The sequence below is a fragment of the Orbicella franksi genome, chromosome 3, assembly GCF_964199315.1.
Source record: "Orbicella franksi chromosome 3, jaOrbFran1.1, whole genome shotgun sequence".
NCBI classification, from domain to species: Eukaryota; Metazoa; Cnidaria; class Anthozoa; order Scleractinia; family Merulinidae; genus Orbicella; species Orbicella franksi.
The window spans coordinates 30545414-30569712 of NC_138147.1; the positions used below are offsets into that span (position 1 = coordinate 30545414).

The 24299-nt window shown below is 37.4% G+C and overlaps 4 protein-coding genes across 4 annotated transcripts in view; 1 reads left to right on the top strand and 3 right to left on the bottom strand.

Moving 5' to 3' along the window:
• The window catches only part of LOC145480365 (melanocyte-stimulating hormone receptor-like), a 1096-nt gene extending 910 nt beyond the window's left edge, over positions 1–186 (bottom strand). Inside the window, exon 1 of the mRNA XM_081458652.1 lies at positions 1–186. This exon is cut by the window's left edge and continues 910 nt beyond it. Within this exon, the coding sequence (XP_081314778.1) occupies positions 1–170 (170 nt within the window). The 5' untranslated portion in view covers positions 171–186.
• A 3513-nt stretch (positions 187–3699) lies between these two features.
• LOC145480370 (beta-2 adrenergic receptor-like) lies at positions 3700–5060 on the bottom strand. Its single transcript, XM_081458656.1, has one exon. The coding sequence runs from the start codon at positions 4639–4641 to the stop codon at positions 3700–3702; it is 942 nt and encodes a 313-aa protein (XP_081314782.1). The 5' UTR covers positions 4642–5060.
• Positions 5061–9604: 4544 nt separating this feature from the next.
• Positions 9605–10705, bottom strand: LOC145480371 (melanocyte-stimulating hormone receptor-like). Its single transcript, XM_081458657.1, has one exon. It carries the CDS (start codon positions 10665–10667, stop codon positions 9630–9632), a length of 1038 nt encoding a protein of 345 aa, XP_081314783.1. The 5' UTR covers positions 10668–10705; the 3' UTR covers positions 9605–9629.
• A 2209-nt stretch (positions 10706–12914) lies between these two features.
• LOC145482514 (uncharacterized) lies at positions 12915–23787 on the top strand. The gene is made up of 13 exons (XM_081461113.1): positions 12915–13699; positions 14255–14417; positions 15255–15416; positions 15683–15802; positions 15994–16116; positions 16862–17002; positions 18744–19119; positions 19819–20192; positions 21063–21230; positions 21787–21897; positions 22765–22872; positions 23068–23158; positions 23780–23787. Exons 1-13 carry the CDS (start codon positions 13530–13532, stop codon positions 23785–23787), a joined length of 2115 nt encoding a protein of 704 aa, XP_081317239.1. The 5' UTR covers positions 12915–13529.
• Positions 23788–24299: the final 512 nt, after the last annotated feature.

The window sequence follows — 24299 nt, forward strand, 5'->3', positions numbered from 1 at the left end:
AGGATCAGAGCATTTCCAAGAAATGCAGTAATGGACAGAAAAACGTTTAAAATTGAGATAAATGTCAAGTGGCCGTGTATTCCAGCAGTTAAATCTGGTGAGCAGTATAGTTGTTGAAACGTGGTAAATGTGGTCTGCTTTCCGTCTTCAGAAACATTTGCTGTAGCCATTAATCTGTCTCAGCGATGTGAATATCTGAATTGTCGGGCGCGACTTTAACTTTAAGCTGGAATGCCTTGATTAAAATTCAAACTACTGAAATTATTTTAATTAACATCCATGAACAATAGATTTGGTAAAACTGAATTTAACTAGCCTGGCAGATGGCTTTACTACCAATGACCGACCTTTTTTCTTCGGTTCAGGAGTAATAGCAGATTTTTTGTTCCATGATGAATACCGTGATAAGGACAAAAATTACAAATTTATAGTCAACTGAATTACTGGGCTCCAACATGTGCAAGTCAGCATTTTCAATTTCAAGAAATATTTCTTCGATTCTGGAAAATTCCTGTTATCCTTTTAAGTAATTTATTCTTCATGTTTTGAAAGACGACGATAACTAAACAAAAGGAGTGACGACTGATATCATGTCATGATATGGGGTGTACAGAATATTATCGTTATTAATCCCCGATGGCTCGGAGAAAAAGGCAGATAGGAAATACCTTACTTGTTTGGAATAAAGCTCCTCTGCAGAGAAATTGAAGATCAAAACCTCTGTATTAAATTTATTTACCCTTGTACTAAATGGAGCGTTTCTGTTAAATCGACAATAAATACACAAAAGCTTATTCAAATGAACAATTCAATTCCTTGCAAAACTACTTTGCCAGAGTTGGTTTTTCTTTCATTTTCCGCCTTTTTAAAACACTGAATACAAGCTGCTGTTTATACCGCGGACAACGTAAAAAGGGTCTTGTTCACAATGACTGATAACTTTCCATTCTTTTGTTTCAAGCTGACAAACAGGTGTTCGTTTAATTTGCTCAGTCATCCAGTATTTGCTGTCTATATCCTCAAAATTTATGCAATGGAATAACATGAGTGAACATCCGCTTTAATTAATTTTACTTTAGCCAACAGATAGAAATTTAATGTAGCTTAGTAAAATTCTTCCTGAATGTTTCCTGATTGCTAAATTAACAACTTATACGCGATGTTGTCTTTGTTGCAATAGGCCATCTACAGTTGTGTGCTTAGTTACCTGGCCTATTAATGTAACCGAGGCTGGAGTTGACCTTGCTTTGACGCAGACCTCACTGCTTTTCTCATTTAAATGCAAACTACTTAGTATAAGAACAACTTGATTTACACAACAAAAGCAGTTAGGTCTGTATCAAAACAAGGTCACCTGCAGCCTCGCTGCCATTTAAAGGCCAGGTCACTGAAAAGACAACTGTAAAATGGTCTATTGGCTTAATGGACGCAATAAATGTGACTAGTTTTATGCCTGTATATTTGCTAATATATTCTTTGAATTCTTGAATTACCCGTCAACAGCGAAAGGTGCAAATCCAAAACGAAAAACTCAAATAAATTATTTTTCCTGCAGAGGTTAAACATGTTTTTAAAATGATGTTTGAACATTTTATTCACAATTGGCTATGCTGGGTTTCTTGGAAAAACTGAAATTCTGCAATCTTCTTTTCAGAGTTTTTTTAATGTTTTGTTCACAGATGTTTTATAGCAATCATTTCTCGCGCTCTCACGTCTCCGGTCGTCTGCCCTGACGGACAGACTTCGACTTCAAGCCTCCTCATGCAAGCGGACTAATTTCTCGCAATTGACTATCATGCAAACATGATTCGGTTCAAATAGTATTATAAAAGGCTGTTCGTCATGTTTGAGTCCTAAAAAAAGTTTACTAGACTTCGTGACTCATACTTCCTGTTTTTTGGTAATTACATTCTTTAGCTAAATGAGAGGGCGAGAGATTGTGAATGCAGACGTGTTCATGAAATGAAATTAATAATTAATTAATTAATAATATGCTGGGCACGCTTCGGCCGAACGGAGTGAACATTATAATGAATTAAGTTATAACTTAATTCATTTCCATATTTCGCAGCACGTCTTTGTTTACTTTGTATTTCGTGGCTGCTTTCCGTGCGTACGTACGCGTACAGTTTTTTTGTATGGCGTGGCTCAATCATTCCATCTACTGAAGAATGGCTAAGCCCGAAACATTTAGATTACTAGCGAATATTTCACACTTTTAAGAGCCTTTTGAACCTTATATCTGTTCTATGGAAAGCCCGTCGAGAAACTCGCTTGCTCCCTGCCATTTATTTTCAAAAAATGTCTCAAACTGATGTTTATAAATATAAATGCAAATTATATACCTCGCTAACCAGGAATTCCTAAAAATTGCTTGTTTAAGTTATATATATAGAAAAAATAGCTTCATCATCTACATTTTGAATCTCCATTTTTGAGTGGCTTCCTATATGTTCAGGTGATTTGCTGACAGAAGCAGCTCAATTTCACGACCCTTATAAAATTAAAAATGCATCTGCCTCACCATACTCAAGCGTTAAATATTTATGTATTAACCTGGTTAAACTTTTCAAGCATAATATTTCCTGTTTTCCATCTCTTAACAGTAACGTCGTTTCGATCTTTTTAATTTTCTGCAATATGTTTATCCTCATTTTTAGTCATTGTGTTAGAGGAGTAGAGTGAATCTCCTTTGCATTCATTGTGTCTTAGATTAAAACCCCATCGACGAACTTTGTTTGAAGGAAACTCTTTGCATCAGCTGTTTGAGAAGTATAAAAATTAAGTCTGCGACGTCCATCTCCAACAAGCTAAGCTAAATTAAGATATGAAATCGCATATATCCTGAACATGTAAAGACGTGCAAAAGTGTCATTCACTCTCAATTTTATATTTATATGAAATTTCAGAATTATTGTTTTAATTTAAAAGTGCAACCGAAGTAATAATAAATAAATGCACATTTTTCTGCAGCTTAATTAAGAAATCATCCACCTAAAAGGTAAATGTCCTTGATCAAAGCCCAGGGAAAATTCTTACTTTTATGCTGACCAGAATAATACAGCGATCACCAACCAAAAACATTAACTCGTCCTTCTTCTTGTATTCAGTTTTGTGTTAGCTTAATTATCGCAACTTTACGGTGTTTGAATAATGCATTCTGACAAGAAAACATGACATTTATACTTTCTTTTCATCTCGTTTATTCACAATTGCAAACAAATCTTTCCTGCCATTTTCTATTTGAAAATTAACTGACAACAATGAAATTATTTTACCGTGTTACCCCGACCGGCATAAACATGTAATACCGTCAATATACAATAAACTAAACTCAGTATCAGTCGTAACTTGACACAACTTTTGAAGAATCTTATCCGTTATTAATTATTGTTAATTGTTATTTTTATGTTATCATAATTTTTTGTAGTTGTTGTTCTTGGCAGCTAAAGAATCATTTTTTTTTTTTTTTTGGATTCTAATCAAAACACCACATAATAATGGAGAATATAAAGCAACGTGTTACTTCAATGTTTAGAAAACTATATCAGAAAAGCAATAAGCTGAACTTGCACTCGTAGCGTTTAGAGAATCTTAGAGAATCTTATCCGTTAGCCATCGATGTTGTTGTTGTTGTTGTTGTTGTTTTTCTGGTAATCTATGAGATAGCATGATATAGTTCCCCATGAGCTTAGTCGATCAACAGCTAAGAACTTGTCTGATTGTGTCCTTCACTGCTTGTCCTACTTCCTCTATCTTCCAACAGTAAAGAATCGGGTTTAATGACGAGTTTAAGAAAACTAAAGTAAATGTATAGCTGGTAGCGAGAGAAACTGATGAAGATAATTTAGTATGAGCGAGTAAAGTTACCACTATTACATATGGTAGATAGCAAGCGACTAACGTGAACTGCAAGCACAGTGCAGTGGACACTGCCTTCCTGTATCGCGCTATCTGCAGTTGATTTGATTGGGTCGGTTGTTGAACATGGTCTTGTACTTGGTGTTGATGGTGACGGAGGTTGAAGAAAATCTTTGTATAAGAGAAGGTCGAGATTACTATACTCAGTGAAACAACTATAATACCAAACCACAACCATGAAGGAGAATTCCAAAAGAACTTGACTGCTGTGGCTGAGACAGTGGACACAATCCAAATAGTGATAATGATCAAATAGGTTCGCTTCAAAGTTACAATTTGCTTGTATCTCAGTCCCAACATCAGGGCGAGAAGTCTGTCCACGCTTATTGCATTTAGTGTCCAAAGAGACACTGCACCCAAAATAAAGCCTGTTGTAGAGGCTACCTCGTATATGTAGCGACAAGTATTCCATTGTTCATTCACTATAGTCACCAAAAAAGCAACAACGAGAGGCTCTACAGTAAGACCTACACAAAGATCAGCTGTTGCAAGGCTGGTTAGCAAGAGTTTGGACGGTGGATGAAACGAAGACTCGTTGCGAAGAGCGACTAGTATCAGAGTATTTCCAAGAAATGCAGTAATGGACAGAAAAGCGTTTAAAATTGAGATAAATGTCAACTGGCCTTGTATTCCAGCAGTTAAATCTTGTGAGCAATATAGTTGTTGAAACGTCGTGAATGTGATCTGTTTTCCGTCCTCAGAAATGTTTGCTGCAGTCATTACTCCGCCGCAGCGATATGACTATCTGAAGTGTTGGCGCGACTTTAACTACGAGCCTTAGCCGAAATTAACGCTTTTTGATTTATTGTAAGTGACATCCATGAATAATTGATTTGGTAAAACTGAATTTAGCTAGCCTGGCAGATGGTTTTACTACTAATGACTGGCTTTTCCTCTACAGATTAAGAGTAGTAGCAATTCTTGTTTCATGATGAATACCGCGATAACGACAAAAATCGAAATTTATAGTCAACTGAATTATTGGGCTACAACATGTGCAAGTTAACATTTTGAATTTCAGGAAATATTTCTTCAATTCAGAAAACTTCCTGTTATCCTTATAAGTAATTTATTCCTCAACCCAAATTAAACCTGTCATGTTTTGAAAGACAACCTTTAACTGCATGAACAAATAGTGCTGAGTGACGACTTATATCATGTCATGAAATTGCGTGTACAAAACGTTATCGATATTAAGTCCCGATGTCTTTGAGAAAAAAGGCATCTGGGAAACTCCTTCCTTGTTTGGAATAAAGCTCCTCTGCAGGGAAATTGAAGATTAATCCACTTTTTTACTCTTTTACTGAAGGGAGCGTTTCTGTTAAATCGACGATAACCTGCGATCAGGCGTTCTCTTTTAACAGCAGGGGGAAGAAGAAAAAAGAACCCCCGATACAATTACTTCACGAGTCGTCTGCTCGTAGCCCAGAATCTGGACTTTTTCTGATTGGTCGTAAAACAAAAGAGTCTTTGAACCCGCCTTTATGATTGGTTACGCGATTAGTCAAATATCTGACTTCCGGTGCAATTTTAAAAACGGAGCCTGGCGGCGCCAAAATGGATACACTTGTATACAGCGAATTTTCAGCCGGAGACCGTGATCTTTAGCCGTTATATCTTCGTCTCTTCAAGATTTTATTCACAAATGAATACATCCGGAGGATCATCTGCTAAAAAGAAGAAGTTTTAGCCATAATTTCGACGTTATTTGGTAAGAGCGTCATTCAACAATTGATTCCGAAAGTCTCAAACACTGAACATGCGCAGTTGATGCAGTCGCGGCGAGTCGCTCTGTTGATCAATTCCGATAAAAGAGATTCTGATGTTCCACCGATTTTTTTTTCTTTTTTGTTTAACGGAATTAAGAGACATTTCAACTTGTTATTCCCCTTGCCTGGAAAGTAAACATGTACATTGCGCTTTGTCGCTTTCGCGCTTCTAACCGGCCGCAAGAGTTTCCGGTAAAATCTAATTGGCTCACATTTATAGCATGACATAAGATAACATTGCTGTTGACAGGTAAGCAGCAAAAGGGCGGCAGGCGACTCGTGAAGTAAATGTATTGTTCATAATGACTGAAAACTTTCCATTCTTTTGTTTCAAGTTGACACAAAGGTCTTCGCTTAAATTGTTCATGGCTGCAGATATTCTTTAAATTCTTAAATTACTAGTCAACGAGGTGGAAACACTGCATAAATTGAACCGGTTCGGAAAATGTTAATCAGTGATTATTACGACGTTCACGGTTCACTAAGCTAAGTTAACTTGTAAAATGGGAAATTCTGTCTAGCTTTAATAAAATACTTGAGAATTATTTTTCCTGCTTAAAATTAGACCCTTTGAAAATGATATTTGATTATTGCGACGTTCACAGTTGGCTATTCTTATTTTTTCTTGGAAAATCTGGAATTGTATCTAGCTTTATTAAAACAGTGGAGCTCTCTTTTTTCAAACATTTCTAGTATATTGTTCACAAATGTTGACAACTTTCACACGTCCACTTGGGAGAACAGGGGATGAGAATCGGAGTGGGTGCTTTATACGTACTACCTCTCCCGCCTTTGGAGTCAGTCTTACGACTGCGCATCACTGAGAAACTTGCAGCCGGCTTACGACTTCTCCTTCATACAGACCATTTTCTCACGGATGGCTCGCGGATTTTGACCGCTAGTGTCTTAAACGAGCAGAATGTAAATCCGGTTCAAAATGTTAAAGCGTTGTTATAAATGGTTGCTTAACTTGTTCGAGTCTTTAAAATAGATTTCTAGACTATGAAGTTTTTATTCTTTTCTTCCTTGGTGTTAAATTCAATCTACCATAACTCAAATTTTTTGGGCCTATTCTTCCCGAAACTAAATGAGAGAACGAGGTAATGTAAATGTGACGTGATTCACTAGCAAAATAATATATAGACCTTTGCAGTTCACAAAATGAAAAAGCGGCAAATAAGAGCGCACAACAATCTGATCGTTAGGCATTACGCATGAATTAACGACCTTTTGAAAAGATTCTGCAATAGCCCTTTTCACGGTTACCTTTTCTCATTTGCATATTTTGTGGTTTTAGCCCGAAATTGCCCCGCATCCACGTTGGATTACATAGTAATGCAAATGAGAAAAATTAACCGTGAAAGGGCTATTTTTTGACCATGATTTTGGCCAGAGGAGTCTGGGGAAAGTAGAACACTACTTAAGATATTGGGGTGGTGGAAAGTAGGGGCGCGGGGAGGGAGAGGAAGGGCTGATATCGATCATGACCTTTTTACGATCAAAACAGAAGTTTGAACAATCTGATCTGAGAAGTCGTATAGCATAGAGTTTTTGATGGTTGGCAATTAAATTTGATCGAAATGTCTGTCAAGAAACTTGCTTCCTTCCCTTTTAAATCTTCAAAATGCGTTGGACATTAGTAAATAATTAACAATTATTGGACGAGGTGGAGCAAAATATCGTGATTTGTCAGTGGCGTGCAGATGAATTATTCGCTTGACGCAAATCGTGATTGGTCTGCCAGACACTGACAAATTACGATATTCTGCGATGACCGAGTTTAACAATTGTTTTATCATTCGATCACCAAGTTAGTGTTCATGTGTAAATCATTTTCTGACAGCTCAGGGAAGCGATCTGCCATCTCTCATACAAGAGCGTGGTTACAATTACGCATGAGCAGAATATAGGTTGCAGCAAAACACATTTAGACGGTGCTACGCCTTAAGAAACCATTATTTGCAGGTCACGGGGTGGGTTCGCGGCCAATGAAAAGGAAGCAAAAATGCATCGAATGATAAAGATTATTTTTAGTTTTCTGACAGTATAGAGTGAATCTTCATTTTTCATTATATCTCAGATTAAAAACCATCGAACGTTCTTGGTAAAAAGTTGTTTCCTTTAGCGGTTTGAGACGTTTCACAAATACGCCTGCGACTTTCATCTCAATTAAGTATTATCACTCAGTAGCGAAGCTTCTATCTATCATAACTTATGTTTTAAATCGAGAACCCAAATCCAAAATATTGATAACAAAAAGGCACTTTTCCCTGCACTTCTCCCGACTGTCAATAATTTCTGAACTTGACATTAGGTGATAAAATTTTACCACAGAAATTTCCATCTTCTTTGTGATACAGTTTTCGTATCTCTATAACATGTAAAGATGCATCGAACGTTAAAGTCCCCGCTTTGGTCACGCCCAATGAAGTTGATCGCACAATGAGGGATTGGTGACGAGTGACGAGTGACGTCACTTCAACTGGTCGTGTATTCCACCGGTTAAGATCTGTGAGCAGTAGACTTGTTTAAAAGTCGTAACCATGTAGTTTTGCTTTCTGTCGTCAGAAACATTTGCTGTAGACATTACGCTGCAGCCATAAGTTAACTACAAGTTGGAATGCCTTGATCAAAATTCACGCTTTTTAATTTGTCAATGCAAACATGCCATATATGAGCTATCAGCTGGATAAAAAGAGATGGAGCTGAGGTAGTTTCACTGCCAAAGACTGACCCTTTTGATACCGGGTTTAGGGGTACTATAATTTTTCTCGTTTGATATTAAACATTGAAAAAGGGACAAAAATACGAATAAGTAATCCATCTATTTGGCACGAAAGTTGTAGCATCAATTTCAAGGAATAATTCTTAAATTCTGGAAATTTCATGTTACCGTTTTAAGTAATTTGTTCCCCAACACAAAGTAAATTGACATGTTTTTAAAGACGACGTGTTTAAGCAAGCAAACAATAATGGTGCCTAAGATATTCCAAACAGAGAGCAGGTTGACGATAAATAAATCTGGTGAGCAGTACAATTGTTCAAACGGAGTAAAATAGTTCTTATTTTTGTCTTTAGAAACGTTTGGTGTAGTCATTACTCTGCAATAGCAACACAATACTGTAAAATCGTGAGTTTAATAACAAGCTGAAAAGCTGTGGTCAAAGTTCACGCTTTTTAATCTGTCAAAGATGCCATAACTGAGCTATCGACTTGGACATACAATTTAAGTTGATGAGTAGATTGTTTTACCAGCAAAGAATCACATTTTTTTACACACTTACATGTAGGAGTATTTAAGCACTTTTTGCTTGACAGTAAACATTGAAAAAAAGACAAAAGTACAAAATATTATTCCGCTATTGGGCTCAAAACTGGTATTTTCAATTTCAGAATTTTTTTTAAAATTGGAAACTTCCGGCTGCCGTTATAAGTGATGTATTTCTCCACACAAAGTAAACCTGTCAAGTTTTGAGTGACAAATAGAAATGAGTGAACAAATAGAAATGGCGACTGATATCACGAACATTTCAAAACAGAGCAGTTTGTATCGTAAGACATGTTACCTTTCTGCATCCAAATACCAAAAAGATCCTTCGCATTTCTGCTTGGATAATGCTCGTGATAGCTCTATCGTGCTTAAATAATTAAGTCCACCCGAAGTAGAACTGGAATTCATTCTGTTTTTTTTTTTTTTTTTTTATCTCGTTATCGAAGATTACAAACAAATGTTAATACCGTACAACTTTGTAATTTACAACAATGAAATTGTTACCGTTGCTACTCGACCAAAAACATGCAATTTCGTTAAAGCATACAAGCAAACTAAACTGAGTATTAATCTTAGTTTAAAACAGCTATTGGAGAATTATCTTATCCGTTAACTATCGTTTCTTTTTTCGCGATAGGGATGATATAGTTTCATAAGAGTTTACTCGATTAATAACAAAGAACTTGTCTGATTGTGTCCTTCACAGCTTGCCTCACTTCTTCTATCTTCCAGCTGTAAAGAATCGGGTTTAACGAGGAGTTTAAGAAAACTAATGTAAACGTATAACTCCAAGCGAGAGCAACAGATGAAGATGGCTCCGAATGAATGATCAAAGTTACTGGTATTACTTGTGGTAGATAACAAGCGACCAACGTGAATTGCAGCCACAATGCAGTGACCACTGCTTTTCTGTATCGCGTTATGTTCAATTGATTTGTTTGGTTCGGTTGTTGAACATGGTCTTGTATTTCACTTTGATGATGACGGAGGGTGAAGAAAATCTTCGTGTAACAGAAGATCGAGGTTACTAAGCATAGTGGAACAACTATATTGCTGTATCGTGAGGTTATTATGGGATCCGAATAAAGCCTCATTGATGAAGAGACAATGGACACAACCCAACATGTAATTACGACAACGTTAGTTCGCGTCAAAGTAACAACTTGTCTGTATTTCAGTCCTAACAGCAGGGCAAGAAGTCTGTCCACGCTTATGGCAGTAACTGTAAACAGAGACACCCCACACAAAATAGTACTTGTAACAAAAACTGGGTCCATTAAGTAGCGACAAATGTTCCAATGTTCCTGCAATACAGTCACCAATAAAGTAACATAGAGAGGCTCCGAAATAAGACCAACCAAAAGATCAGTTGTTGCAAGGTTTCCTAGCAAGACTTTGGAAGGCGGATGAAGTGATGACTCCTTGCGAAGAGTAACTAGGATCAGAGTGTTTCCAAGAAATGCAGCAATAGACAGAATAGCGTTTAAAGCTGAGATAAATGTCAACTGGACGTGTATTTCACCACTTAAATCTGAGGAGTAAAAAAATTGTTCAAAAGTCGTAGAATCGTTCTGCTTTACGTGTCGAGAAACGTTTGCTGTAGCCATTACTCCGTGGCTATCTGTTCGTGTTGGCGTGACGTCAACTACAAGCTCAAATGTCTTATCAAAATTTATGCTTTTTAATTTAACATACATGCCATCCATGAGGTACCAATTTTGAAAATAAAACAATTCAACCAGCCGAGCAGATGGGTTTTATGCTTAAGACTGATTTCTTTCGACAATGTAGGAATATTAACAATTTTATGTTTTATGATGAATATCGAAGTAGGAACAAAATACAAATTTATAGTCAACTGTGCTATTGGGTTCTAATTCATGAAAGGTTTTTTTAATACTGGAAAATTTTTGTTATTCTTATAAGTAATTTATTCCTCAACCCAAAGTAGACTTGTCGTATGTTGAAAGACGACATGAATTTGGACAAATAGTAATGGTGACTGATATCACGGAGTCATTTATTATTTTTTGCTTAAAGCCTGTATAATTTTTATCATGCCAAGACAAGTCATGTAAAATTCACATACATGTACTACCAAGGATGCTTTTAAGAAAACCACGACGGCAACGGCAACGCGACCGTCGTTAAACAAAAGGTTTAATGAGCAGAACAATAGCTGTGCACGTGCGTTATCATTCTTAGTACATTTTTTTGCCGTCCTCTGCAAAACAACAACGTGAAAAGACCAAAGTCTGTGTTGTCCGTAGAACGTGAACCACGACGGCGAATTTTTTTATTTTTATTTCAAATGTTTCGCCTTGTCCCGGATTCAGTTTCGTGATAGTTTTGACACTAAGAAAAAAAGAAAAATGACTTTAGAGTATCTCGAGATTCTTGGGTAAGATATAAAATCATTTTTTAACCGACGTTGTCCTCGGCGTCGCGTCCTGGTTTCTTAAACTCCCTAATGACTTTCGATAACCTCGGGTCGATAGCTCGCCATTCCTGGTTGCGAAATTGTCTTTGTACGGCGCATGCTTGTCAGGAAGGGAAAATAGCGTTTGGCAGATGGGGTGTATGTATTTTTGTGACCGTCTTTTGCCCAGTCCATCACATTTGAATCAATTATTTTGTAATTTGCATGATTTATGAATTGAGTTCAGCGTGTGTTTAGAGCGGCGTTTGCTGAAACGCCGAACCACTGTGGCATTATCCGACTTGGCAAGTCGAGCTTATGCTATCGTCGAAACCATTAATTTGAGTCGAATTTTATTGCGGGAAACGTCGCACTGTTCATGCGCCTATTTTAGAATTAATTAATAGGCTCGACGAATTAAGTTCGACTAAGATTCGACGTTTGTCCCAGGCCTTAGTTTGTAGTGGCAATTATCTTCCTTAGCACTTTTAGCACACGGCACTCGGATTCTATTTTCCTTCTCTGTCATTATGTTCTCCCTCGCTAATTCCTTCCATTTCAGTACTCACTGCATCGGCCACGGCCTCGTGGATTACTTTTGTATTAAAACGGAAAATGGTTAACTCTGGTCGTGTTGTGTGCATGTGTTACAAGTGACATTGCTGTTGCTTATTTCCTCAGTGTATGACATCCTTCTTCTCCGTCATTACCGATGTCTCCAAACCTCGATCAATAACAAAACGTGCAATAGTTTCGCATACTTGTCTATCACACCGTAGTTCTCTCTATAACGAAAAATTAAGAAAACCTGTGAAATTTAATTGTTGTTGAATTTTTTTTTCTCGCACGACATTATTTTGATGTGCCGCCTTCATTGTTCGCACCAAATTTGAGCAGGTGAAGAAACAAGGTTCCCGTTTTATTTTTCAGTTTTATTCCTCAGTGGCACTATTACAATTCCCACATTTTCGTTTTCGGATAAAAGCAAAATTAGCTTTCCTCGATGTCCACAGGCTTATTTCCCGCGCGAAAAATTTCAGAAATTGTACAATTCACAACAAAGCGCTTAAAAGTAAAAAAAAATTGACAATAATTTCCCGCATTGAAGAGTGCTTTCTACTGCCATACAAGTTTAAATCTCTACGACAATGGTTAGTTTGTTTGGATACCCTTTGTTCGTTTGTTTCTAAAACTTTTACGTTGTAAAGTCTCGTGCGGTTATCACGTTTACTGAAAGGGTGCGGCGTTTTGCAACCTTTGCTTTTGTTTCTTAGCAATATTTATAAGCTTGCTTTTTCCTTTCCATACCACATTTTCTGTCTTCCTCTACCGAGGTCAGAGAGTCGGACAACCGTGTTTTACTGTGTTAGAGCTATGTACCACCTCCTAGTTATTGCAAGAGTTCTTACTCTCTCGTTTGTTGTCTTTGGACGACTTTCAGGTTAGTATTTTGATAATTGGCGACTTTACCTCATATTTCAGTGCTTATGAACGAGAAAACTTTTAAGATAGTTTCTCTGTAGTATTACCTGAACGTACATTATTCAAGGTGACGGAAGCATTTGTTCGCAAAAGTAGAAAATAAATGTTCGACTGAGTGTCGTATCTTGTGATAAATATTCTTACAAAATCCATATGTTTTTCTCTTTCACTGCCAAGTTAAAGATTTAGAACAGTTGCCTGCAGAACTTGGTTCGCGTCAATATTTGCATATAGTGGCAAGAATCTAGTTAGCTCAGTTTAAAAAAATCTTGCCGGTAAAACTCATTCTTTGGGCGTCATTGTTCGGTGCAGTATATTACTTTCGTCGGGCTGTGAAGTTGGTACTGTGCAGCAATCAATGTTACGCACCGATTCATGATCTATCAAAGCAGAAACGAAGCCAAGAAATTTTATTCTCTACTAAAAGTCAGAGAGGTTTAGAGATGTTTTACGGAGAAGGTAGTCAAAGAAAGGAATATACAAGAACTAATCATAATTTGTCTAGCTCCGTTCTTTTCCCCGTGCTTAGCAACCATTTGTATATTTCTGCAGGTCCTCTTTCCTTTACTTGTGTTAGTTTGGGTCGGGTAGGATTCAATTGTGTTCTGATAGTTCTATCAAGATAAATTTTTCCTCTGTTGTTTTTTCTTTTTCAGGCTCAAATGGAATGCTATTTGGATCTGGAGACATACATGTCCTACAGGGTAAGGATTATGACTGCAAAATATTTCCCTTTGATCCAGAGTTCTCCTCTGACGACGTTGGCGTGCAGTTGTCTGTTACATCTAAGAAATACGAGGCAGCTGTGACCTGGATAGGGGGAGCCTCAAGATCTGGGTAAGAAAGTCAAATGAATTACAAGATATTAGTGTTTGAAATAGATGCACAAGCGCTTCGTTCTCTGTTTTAGATACAAAAATATTACCTTTGATTATTGAAAGGGCGTGGCACAATTAATCATGGCCTAGGAATTTAAACTGGACCTCAGTTGATCGAAAGGTGGATGACGCTATTCACACGATAAATCGCTATCTTGTGATTGAGTATTGACAAAACAAACCATGTGCTTCACAGTATAGTGATTTATCCAGTGGATGAAGTGTTATCCACCTTTCGAACAGCCCGGGCCAGATGCATTAAGTATTGATTTGAGTGGCATGGGTTAGAACTAAAAAATTTACAGAAAGTATGTTTTCCTTTAGGGCTTCTGCCACCCAGAAATTTTGCAGTTATTGCTGGAAAACATCTGCTACACTCGAAAGCACAGAGGTTTTTATTAATTACTAAGTTTCAAGCAGGTTTCATGACTAGATTTTGTACGACCGAAATCTGATAGTTAAAAAAAAAAACTGTTTGTTAGCCAGATCTTCCATGCAGTTTTTTGTCTTCTAGTTTTCAGGGATGTGTCGCCACCTCCGGAGCGATTGCTGGATCCAGGACTGTGTCTTTGCAGTGGATTGCCTTTCGAACTGTTTCAAACGGCGCATATGAGAAGAAAGTTAGCGTTCCATTGTGGACCACAGGAACAGAGTGCGTTCGGGTAGATTTTCCGAAGGTAAGCATTACATTAAAAAATAACATCAAATAGCGTAGGCAATTTGCGGGATGTAACATTGATCATAACAAAATTGATCAGCCGGCTGTTTTCAGAGAACCATTCTGTTACGTTACTCCTTCTACTTAATAGAACACATTTTTTTTTTTTCACCTGTAAATTTACTTAACTATTAACGTTTTACATAGCGCTTTCCATCAAAGGCAAGAACCTTACAAAAGGATTTTACACTTTTGCAAAATCTTACTGGCCTAGTAAACTTTCCGGGAAGCGAATATCACTGATTCAACTGAGATTAAAATTTATACGCTTCCAAGAAAGATATTAATAAGAGAGATAAGCTGGGTCGTGAACAATTCAACCTTAGGGATTCACCTAAAATATTAGGGTGTTTAGCTTAAGCAATGAAGAGGTCCGTGGCAAGAACGACGGCTGAAAAAATAATGGATTTATATTTTACCTTTTTACCTCGCAACTATCTAGAATTGTTCAGTACACTGAGGGGCCCAAAACCCTCCCCGAACTAAAGGTGTAACGCCGGCGATCAATTCAAGAAGAAATTAGGAAAAAATTATACGTAGCAGTTCACGTTCTTCAGCTGATGTTCAAACCCCGTGGTCATTTCATGTCTGGTTGTTTTGCAGAGGGCGGTTAAGAAATTTATAACGCACGTGCACAGCCATTGTTTTTCCCATTATACCTTTTGCTTGGTGACGTTCTCGTTGCCTTTGTCATTGGCATCGTTGTTTACTTAAGCTCCCTTTTGGCATTTGAATACACGACAACTGGCTTAATACTGGCTTAGCCCTGTTAACTTCTCTTTTTTTCCTTCTCCAGCCTTTCGCCACAGCTCCGTACGTGTTCGTAACCCCTGTCCATCCTGTTACAAACAAACATGACGCCGCAAGCGTCTGGGCGGAAGATGTCACTAGCTATAATTTCAGAGCATGTCTTCGCGAGTTGAAAAACTTTGATGGTGCACACAAGTACCTGTCTGTGGTGAGTAAGTTGAGGCTTTTATATATACGCAAATATTTACGGACCTTGTTGAGGAAACAACAGTCGTTTCGTATTTAAGACTTGACGGACAACTCCTACCTCAGAATTCCAAATGTAGATTGAAAATAGTAGAAAAATTGAAAACTGAATGAATATCTTCCTACAACAAACATGTTAACAAACTTGCGCTAAAACATGGTTATCCTCCTACAACGTACTGTTTGGATATAGTATACTGATTTAAACTGTCTGTTTTCTCTTCACAGTATATCTTGGCCTTCACTAACTCTAGTGTACCAACTGGTTGGACATTACCCTTGACCCAAGAAATAAGCTTTCCCAACAACTATAGCCCTGATGACAGCAAAGGTTATAGCTTCTGCAAAGTGACTAGTAGCGTCTTCAGAGTGACGACCAGAGCCCTTACTAAAGCTGCGCCTATAAAAAAGGTGGAAAAGGGGAGAGTGGACACAAAATCTTCACGCTGATTTCAAAGCTTGATAAATTTAATGCAACACCCAGTAACCGAGATTTAAGACCTTGGCAATAACATTGACATTCTTATATTTTATTTCAGACTATCGACTTCCCTCAGAGATTCTTTGAAACACCAACTCTGGTTACGACAACCAAGCATCACAAAGATGACGTCAACGCCCGCATTGATGCTGATAACAACGCCATTACAGAATGGATTGAGGTGAGAATTTACAAAAGACTTCTACCTTGGTTTCTTCACCAGCTACCGTCTGTGGAATTCCTTTTTCTCTTCAAAGGAAAAAAAAATATTTGAGAAACTATATTTATTTCGGACCTTTCTTTCATTAAAGGGCAATGCTATAAATGCATCTTATCCAGAGCCGTAACAACTAACAAGCAAACCGAGGCACTTACCCAGTCATCTTTTCGGTTTTGTTTCCTATAGTCATCATAAACACTCTCAATACCTTAGAAAAGAATTTAACCCTCCCTGGACATTGCCTCAGTCATGATCTTTTCATGGACATTGCCTCAGTCATCATTTTTTTCATGGGCATTGCCTCATTCATAATTTTTTCACGCACATTACTTCAATCATTTTTTTTTTATGGGCACTGCCTAAGTCACAGTTTTTTTGATGGACATTGCCTTAGTCACAATATTTTCACGGACATTGCCTCGATCATAATATTTTTCTGGCTGCGGCCCTGTTATTTTGACCTGTAAACAGTTAAAACTGCACTTCACCTCTAAAAAAAAAATTCCTAGCACTGTCGAAATCGTGAACTTTCAGTGTTAAACCGTGTGCTCCTCAATACTTTTAAGGAGGCTTTATTTCTATTCCTTACTTTTAAGGAACGGAAATATGCAACTCTAAAATTGTGGCCCCGATCTCAGTTTTACCGTGCGTTAAAGTTTCAAAAAGGTTTACCCGTGACGATGTTTACCTTCATACATTTTATTAGAGCATTACAACGACAGACTTCCAGGTGTGCTTGAAGGATATTCAACGCTATGACGCTCATCACGACCCCATCACGCTTAATTATATGGCTGCTGGGTGTAAGTATGCTATACTTGTGGTTTTGATGTCCGACCTAGAGCCGGTTTCTAACTGTGTGTAGTATAACCAAAACCAAGGATAGAGCTCTGGCCAAAGGGCACAGACAATCCAGTGGGCCAATCAAAACGCTAAGCAAATACATGCAGCCGACGAAAAGCGCGGGAAAACGGGCGTGAATCATTTAGTGACAATTGCTCTGGGTTCTACTTGTAAGTGGATGAAAAAGTGGCGCGAGCCTTAGAGCGGCTTTCAATCGAACATCGTAAAACAATCACAAATGACACAGACGATCCAGTGAGCCAATGAAAACTCGAAGTAATTACATTTAGCTGACACGAAGCGCGGGAAAACGCGTGCGAACGAGTTGCGATTGGCTTCGGTTTCACTTCTGATTGGATGAAAAACTGGCGCGAATTTTGTAGCCAATCGTGCGGCGTAGTAATTTAAAACCAATTAACAAACAGATTCCATGCTGCCGTGCGTCTGTGCAGTAATAGTTCACAGATGACGTCAAAATGTGGTAAGAACAAAAGGTGCACACGAGGCGATAGCCGAGTGTGTCACTGATGTTGTTACCACATTTTGACGTCTTCTGTGATCTATTACTGAACAGACGCACGGCAACATGGAATCTATTTGTTTTATATAATGACGAAACAAACTACTACAGATAAAGCTTTATTTTGTTTCAAAATCTTTCAACATAACTCGAAAGCCGGGAATCTCATGGTTGCTATCCGTAGCAAAGAATTGTGATAGGTCCAGGAAAATCACGTCACAGTCAAACTTGACTCGCGCGTCGCTTCTCTTGGAATGAAAACTTACAGCAAAAGCAGAATTGAACTGCGAAACCTACAAATCTTTAAGAAAATGCTGGATAAGTCAAGTCCATTTTTGTCATCAGAGCAGCCCCGTGAGCCGAAAAGCTTGGATGTAGCCTCGAATATTGCAGGGGTTGAAAAACTACGCTCGGAAAACTTGCGGTTGCCGTCAATCTGGAGGCCATTCGATTCTAGTTTTGAATGAAAGAAGCCTTAGTGATGGTGAAAATGTGTGTCCTCTGTGGTTGGTGATTCTCAAATCAGTTTGAAATAGTGTCGGAGACACCTTTTTAGCTGCGATACAGTTGGCCGTGAGCTGTAGTGAGCTATACTTTACTCGCTACTGTGCCGTAAAAAGGACTGGAACATTCGCATCGAAAAGCAAGGTTACGTGGTTTTTTTCACTGATTTTAAGACGTGGTTTTGATGTTTTATTCCGGACAATCGCTGTCTCGACAATTATTTTGAGACTGAGAAAAAGTTCAATATTTCAAATAAATTAATCTCGTAAACATTTTGTTTATTGGGTTTGTTAAATTTGCGATAAAGCAATGATTCTTGGCTCACCAAGACCAATTTTGTGTTTGGTTTAGTCTCACTCGACTGCCGACTGAGACTGCTCGAGTATTTTTTCTGAGTCATTTTCTAAAACAGAAACGGCTTTATCTTTCTTCTTCCTGCCAAACTATTCCTCTGGTACCTGTTCAATGCTTGGACAACACTTTCTTCTACCTTATCTTTTGCCCAGTCATGTAAAATATTATCTAAATTCTCAAAACTTTCCGCCATTTTAAAACACAGAGGCAAAAACTTTGAAATGATGACGTCAATCGTGCGCCTGTCCTCTAATAAATAATAGGCGAGAACCAATCAAAATGCGAGAATAACTTGGTTTATTATATAATTACTTTTCGACGCTCGATTGAAAACCGCTGTAAAATTAAAATGCCAATTTAAAATAAGCACAGTATTGAAAACCAGGGCAAATGCGAATTATTTTCGTTAATTAGTGAAGTGACAATCGCTCTAATTCTTGAAGTAGCGTCCACGTATATGGTGTGTATAAATATGCTGTTTCCTTCCACGCCTCCCATTAAAATACACTCTATCATCTTGACAGATTACCATCCCTGCAACGGCAGAACATGCCCGTTCTATGGTGAATGTCGAGCGCCTACCAAAACGACATATAAATGCGTGTGCATCCCTTGCACAACAGATGAGTCGGCTCCACTGTGCGACAGCAATGACGTCACACACAAGAACAAATGTGAATACAACTACCACGTGTGTCAGGCGCAAGAAGAACCCGGTATAAAGCACTATGGCGGATGCAAACGTAAGTCCTTGCTTGATTCATGTAGCTGAATATCTTACCATATCAAGAAATCAAGAAAGCCTAAGAAAGATTAACGGAAAAATATGACTGGAACATTTATTATCTCCAGTTTAATTGCTATCACCCTGTTCGTAAACTAGGGAAAAAACATCAGCTGTTTGTATCTCGCGCTAATTAAGCACATGGAAAATTCTACACTTCAAGTGCATGGCATTCTACAAATCAACCAACTTCCAAGCTCAAGACATTCTTACCGTTTGACTTAACAATTAATTTCTTGAATCATGTTACTTTTCAGAACCTGAGATATCCGGTCCCTAATCAACACCAGGTTTCGCATTGTATTAATTCTCATGAAGAGAAATTTCGGTTAATCATTCTCGGAAAGTAATGAAAATGTCCATAAGGTGATATCGAGCAACAGTATGGTACATAAGGGACTCTTTCCTTATAGATGAAAACTTCTGGTTTGAATTCTTGGACTTTTCCAGTCATGAACGAATCCCTCCCCTTGATGTGTTGGTAAATTGGATAATTCTGTCAGTTACCTCAGTGATACTTCAATATTTAAGTTAAACTGTTTTCTCGATCAAATCATCTGGGAGGCAATTTTAGGTGTAAACCTGGATCTTCCCTTAATGTGCAGCTCAAAGAAATCTTAGTAAAAGGTGCATGAATTTGTCTGATTTTTATTTTCAGCATTTGTCCTTCAAGGCGGTCGTGTTGCCCTCCGCTTAGAGACAGAAGATGTGCGCTGCAAAAAGGTTTACTTTAAGACGGGAATTTTCCAGAGCAGCAAAGGAAATATTCACGTTCAGACCGCCATTAACTACTTCAACTACAGCGGAAACTTCATCCACGACGCTGCAGTGACCTGGGTCGAGAACGTTAATCTCAGCTCCTTTGATGTGTGCGCGCTTAAAGCAGGAAGGCTAGACCGCTTGACGCCTGATGGTGGGCTGACGTTTATTGACTTCATCGCTTTCCAGGAGGCTCCAAAGAGCGCTTCGGCTGGTCAAGTCATTATGACAAATTGGTGGGATGGAACACAATGCGAATCAGTTACATTTGAGGTGAGTCTAAACTAAAAGCAAGTCGAGTTAAACGAAATCCGATGTAGGAACTCCCGCAGTTTCATTTTAAGGTGGACCAAAAACTTTCTTGTACCACAATAAGTATATTACAATCCTTCTTCCATTTTCTAAAAGTTAAAAATGTAAACAGTTGCCTGAGATAAAAACAAAAACAATTTCCCGTGGGAACTCGAGAAAATAAATTTCAAAGTTCAGAGAAATTGTGCAAACACAGGCAAAATTTCATCATCAGTTTAATTTCACCAGTACTTTCAAGTGTTTCATACGAACTTAAAAATTAAATTGTTTTTGACATTTGATATTGTTAGAAATGATTTCTTTTGAGAAGATATTTTAAACAGTTCGACAGATGTCAATAATCTCGGTACAAAATTTTTGTGCATTTGTTATCAGAACTTCTGGTGGATCCCCTCTTAATACGTTTATACTCAAAAGCTTAGATACCTAAGAATTTGATTTGATGCCCGAGGAACTAATCAACATTTTAGAGAAAAGAGCGCTTTTTTATTTAATTTTTTTCCGGATTTAACCTTGAAATATCCAAGTCGAAACTTGGATATCTGCTCTATAAATGGATCGAATGGACTTCAAAGAAACACATTAAACACGCTATTAAGGATACTAAAGTGAAGTAGAGGAACATGTTTCATAACTAACTAGCCACTTCAGCTTGTTTTGCAATCAGTTTAAACTGGAAAAAGGATGTCATTGAATAGCCTTTTATCGTAAGAAGGGCCAAGAATCATTTTGTTAATTATGAGTAATATCTTGAACAGTTCAAATATGAGAGAACGAAGTTATACCATTCATTCAAGAACAAGTCGAGCATTCAATATATTATTATTTCAGTCAACTGAGATTTCTTCACCACACGTTTTGGTGACTGCTCAACACAGAGTGGTGGGTCTAAAACACGACGCCGCCACGGTCTGGGTAGAGAATGTCAACAAGAATACCTTTCTCGCCTGTTCGAGAGAAATGCAGAACTTTGATGGATTACATAAAGACATCAGATTAGTAAGTAATTAATAAACATTATTTTTAACAGTAAGGCATGAGTCACTAACGTTTGTAACATAATGCCCTTTGACAGGCAGAGTTCACGTGTGAAAATATCATGTTTTCGCGTGAAAGCTCCCCTGCTATTTTAATAGTCGTAGTGATTCATGAGTTATTTGAGTGTTTTTAAGTTTTCAGGAAGGTTAACATTGTCCAAGATTATCCAATCCTTGCAACATATACAGTGTTTTCGCATGAAGTCACGACGGCCATATTGGTGTCCCAAAATAACTGATGTAAAGGCGCCCATGTTGTTGGCCCAAACCATTCCTGTTGGAGTTGAGTTCTTTCCAATAAAAAACACTTTGTTTGTTTCCAATAAATTGGCGTGGCTCCTGGTCACCTGGGTGAAAACACTCTGTTAAAAATAGATAGTTATTGCTACAAATTCAAATGTGCAGGTACTTTTGACTATGATTTGATTTTGACTATGCCATATACTGTCTATACCGAGAAAAGGTGCTCCATTGTTGAACGCTGGGGTAATTTCCTTCACTCTGTTCTTTACCTGCAGAACTGGTTTGTTTACGACAAACTTGCAAAAAACCTTGCCGGTGAAAAGCATCTCATCGAATTCCAAAACAACTTTTTACCTCTTGCTGAGAATTATAACTCTTACTGCCAGGTGAGATTTTTATGTGCTTCATTGTTATATTTAATTTCAGAAATTTTAATTTATGTAATAGGTACATTTCACAAATTGATCTTAGTTTTTCATGAGTCTGTTTTGTTATTGATCATGAATTTCGTCTGCAGACTAATTTGACAATGTTGTGACGAAATTCATTGTGAATAACAGGACAGACACATGAAAAACTGACATCCATTTGTTTTGTAGAATAACAAAAATGCATAAATTATAAATTCATGTGTCTGACTGCTTGTTGACAATTCAGCCAATGAGCGTGCGAGAATTTCTTTAGTTTTTTAAATAAATCTTAGACAGTGACGGATGTATACATATCTCTCTATATATTTAAAACAAAGTACCCGTTTGCCATCAAATGATACAAACGGAGAATGCACACAAAAAAATTGATTTTCAAAACCGAGAACAATCACCCTTGCTGTCTATTATGTAATATATCTAACACGAGACACCGCATGACGACATTTTCAAACACTGAGAACAGAGTTAAGTTCAAAATACGACACGTTGTGACCTAGTTTTGGCTTCGAGGTGTTTGGAAATATGGTCAAATTAAACTCTGTCTTGTGTGTTTCCTAGACCTTCTCAACCGAAACTACAAATAAGGAGACAACTGAGAAACAAAATTGCAAAAATCTATGCTAGAACAGATATCCAAACACCGTCACGGTCATGATTTTCTTTGTTTAAGCTTGATCAATCATTATCGATTTTCGGAAAATCAATTTCCGTTCAATGTTTGAACTCGTCATTAACGTTATTTTTTTTCCGTCGCAGAAAAGGAATGAAAAGGGAAAAAAAAATGAGGTGCACTGATTTTTAATTCCTTTATTTTATTTCCAGATCGTGAATTTTACAACGCCCAAGACTTCGACGCCCATGGTCATTGTGTCAGCATCTTATCTTAATCCAGTTCCTCAACATCTTAACAGCATTGCCACTTGGGTAGAGGTATGTAAATGTGACAATCTCCACGATCTCCACAAGCTGTCCATCAATCAAGAAAATCTAGACAGAGAACCTCGCTGAAAATTATAGAACTGCAATCAAAACACACGTTACTTTTTTATAAGGTAGCTCTCAATATTCTCTTAATTATAATATCTTTTTTGCTTAAAATTTTGTTTCCTCTTCTTTGTCAATTAGCAAATTACGACTAAAGGCTTCCAAGTGTGTCTCAAAGAACTTCACAATCTGAATGGTTACGACCCAGTGAAGGTGGCTGCCCTTATCATTGGTGAGCATTTTTATTTTATATTAATTAATTGATTATAATTGATTCAATAATAACGTTTTTGCGATGGACACAACATTGATAAGGGGAGGAGAAATTTAAATCAGGTTTCACGTTAAATTTTGCACGAAAACGGAAAGTGTCTTTCTGCTTTTTCAATAGATAAACTTAATTCAGTCGGTTGAAATTATATGAAATTCTATAAACACACGCAGACTGGTAGCCGTAGATAGTTACCATTTGACGAACCTATATATCTACGATAATAAACAGAGAAGAGGCTTCCATACAAAATTGAAGTTTGGAATGCGGTACAAATTTTGTGCGTAAAATTTTTGCGGAGAGAATAGATGCCACTTTGATGGTTTTAAAATATATATTTTTTGGCTTATCAAAATGAAAATTAAGTACTTGAAGTCCAGAACCTCTCCCAGTGAATCAACATTGGTCAAGGAGCAAATAGCAAATAATTTTGGGTATTGTACATGTATATCTTATTTGCGTAAAATCGTCAACAAGATCTTTCAAGAACCATTACTACTACACCTTTTTTCTTTTTTTTAATGACAAACTCTTTTATTAACATTGTTACTCACCAAATCTAAATTAATGTTTTATTTAAAGGTTCCTAACGGATTTCACACTTACAACTCCGATGCATTGAATAGAAAATGGCTCTGGAGTGCCGAGGGATTAACTTATGTAGAGGAAGAAAACCTTTTTTGAATTATTTACAATATGTTGATAAGAGAAATTATGAACTCATCCTGGGAGAGAAAGTGTTTATTAGCACTATAAATAAAAGTTGGAACAGAATAAAACTACGTGAATGTAACGTGTGTTACTCTTTTGCTCTCGCTAACTTAGAACCCATATTTTGGTATTTAATGTACTAATCGTCTTAGCTTCAAACAATTTTTAGTAAATACTTGCACGCAGATGACCATCGAGGCAGATGCGTTTTTAAATTTATGTTCTTGAAATTGAAGCTGAATTTTAGCAAAGCACTTTAAAATATAGCAAACAACTCATGAATGGAAATTCAAGATGAAGTAAGCATTTAGAGTAAAACCGTTGTAATATCCGTAAAAATTATTTAAAGTGCCACTAACGCCAAAAATTTTTTTCGCTAATATAAATTTCC

Coding starts and splice junctions, on each gene's coding strand:
- LOC145480370 (XM_081458656.1), bottom strand. CDS start 4,641: ATGACTGCAGCAAACATTTCTGAGGACGGAAAACAGATCACATTCACG.
- LOC145480371 (XM_081458657.1), bottom strand. CDS start 10,667: ATGGATGGCATGTATGTTAAATTAAAAAGCATAAATTTTGATAAGACA.
- LOC145482514 (XM_081461113.1), top strand. CDS start 13,530: ATGCTATTTGGATCTGGAGACATACATGTCCTACAGGGTAAGGATTAT. Junction 15,417..15,682: donor CACACAAGTACCTGTCTGTG/GTGAGTAAGTTG, acceptor TTCTCTTCACAG/TATATCTTGGCCTTCACTAA. Junction 20,193..21,062: donor GCGAATCAGTTACATTTGAG/GTGAGTCTAAAC, acceptor TTATTATTTCAG/TCAACTGAGATTTCTTCACC.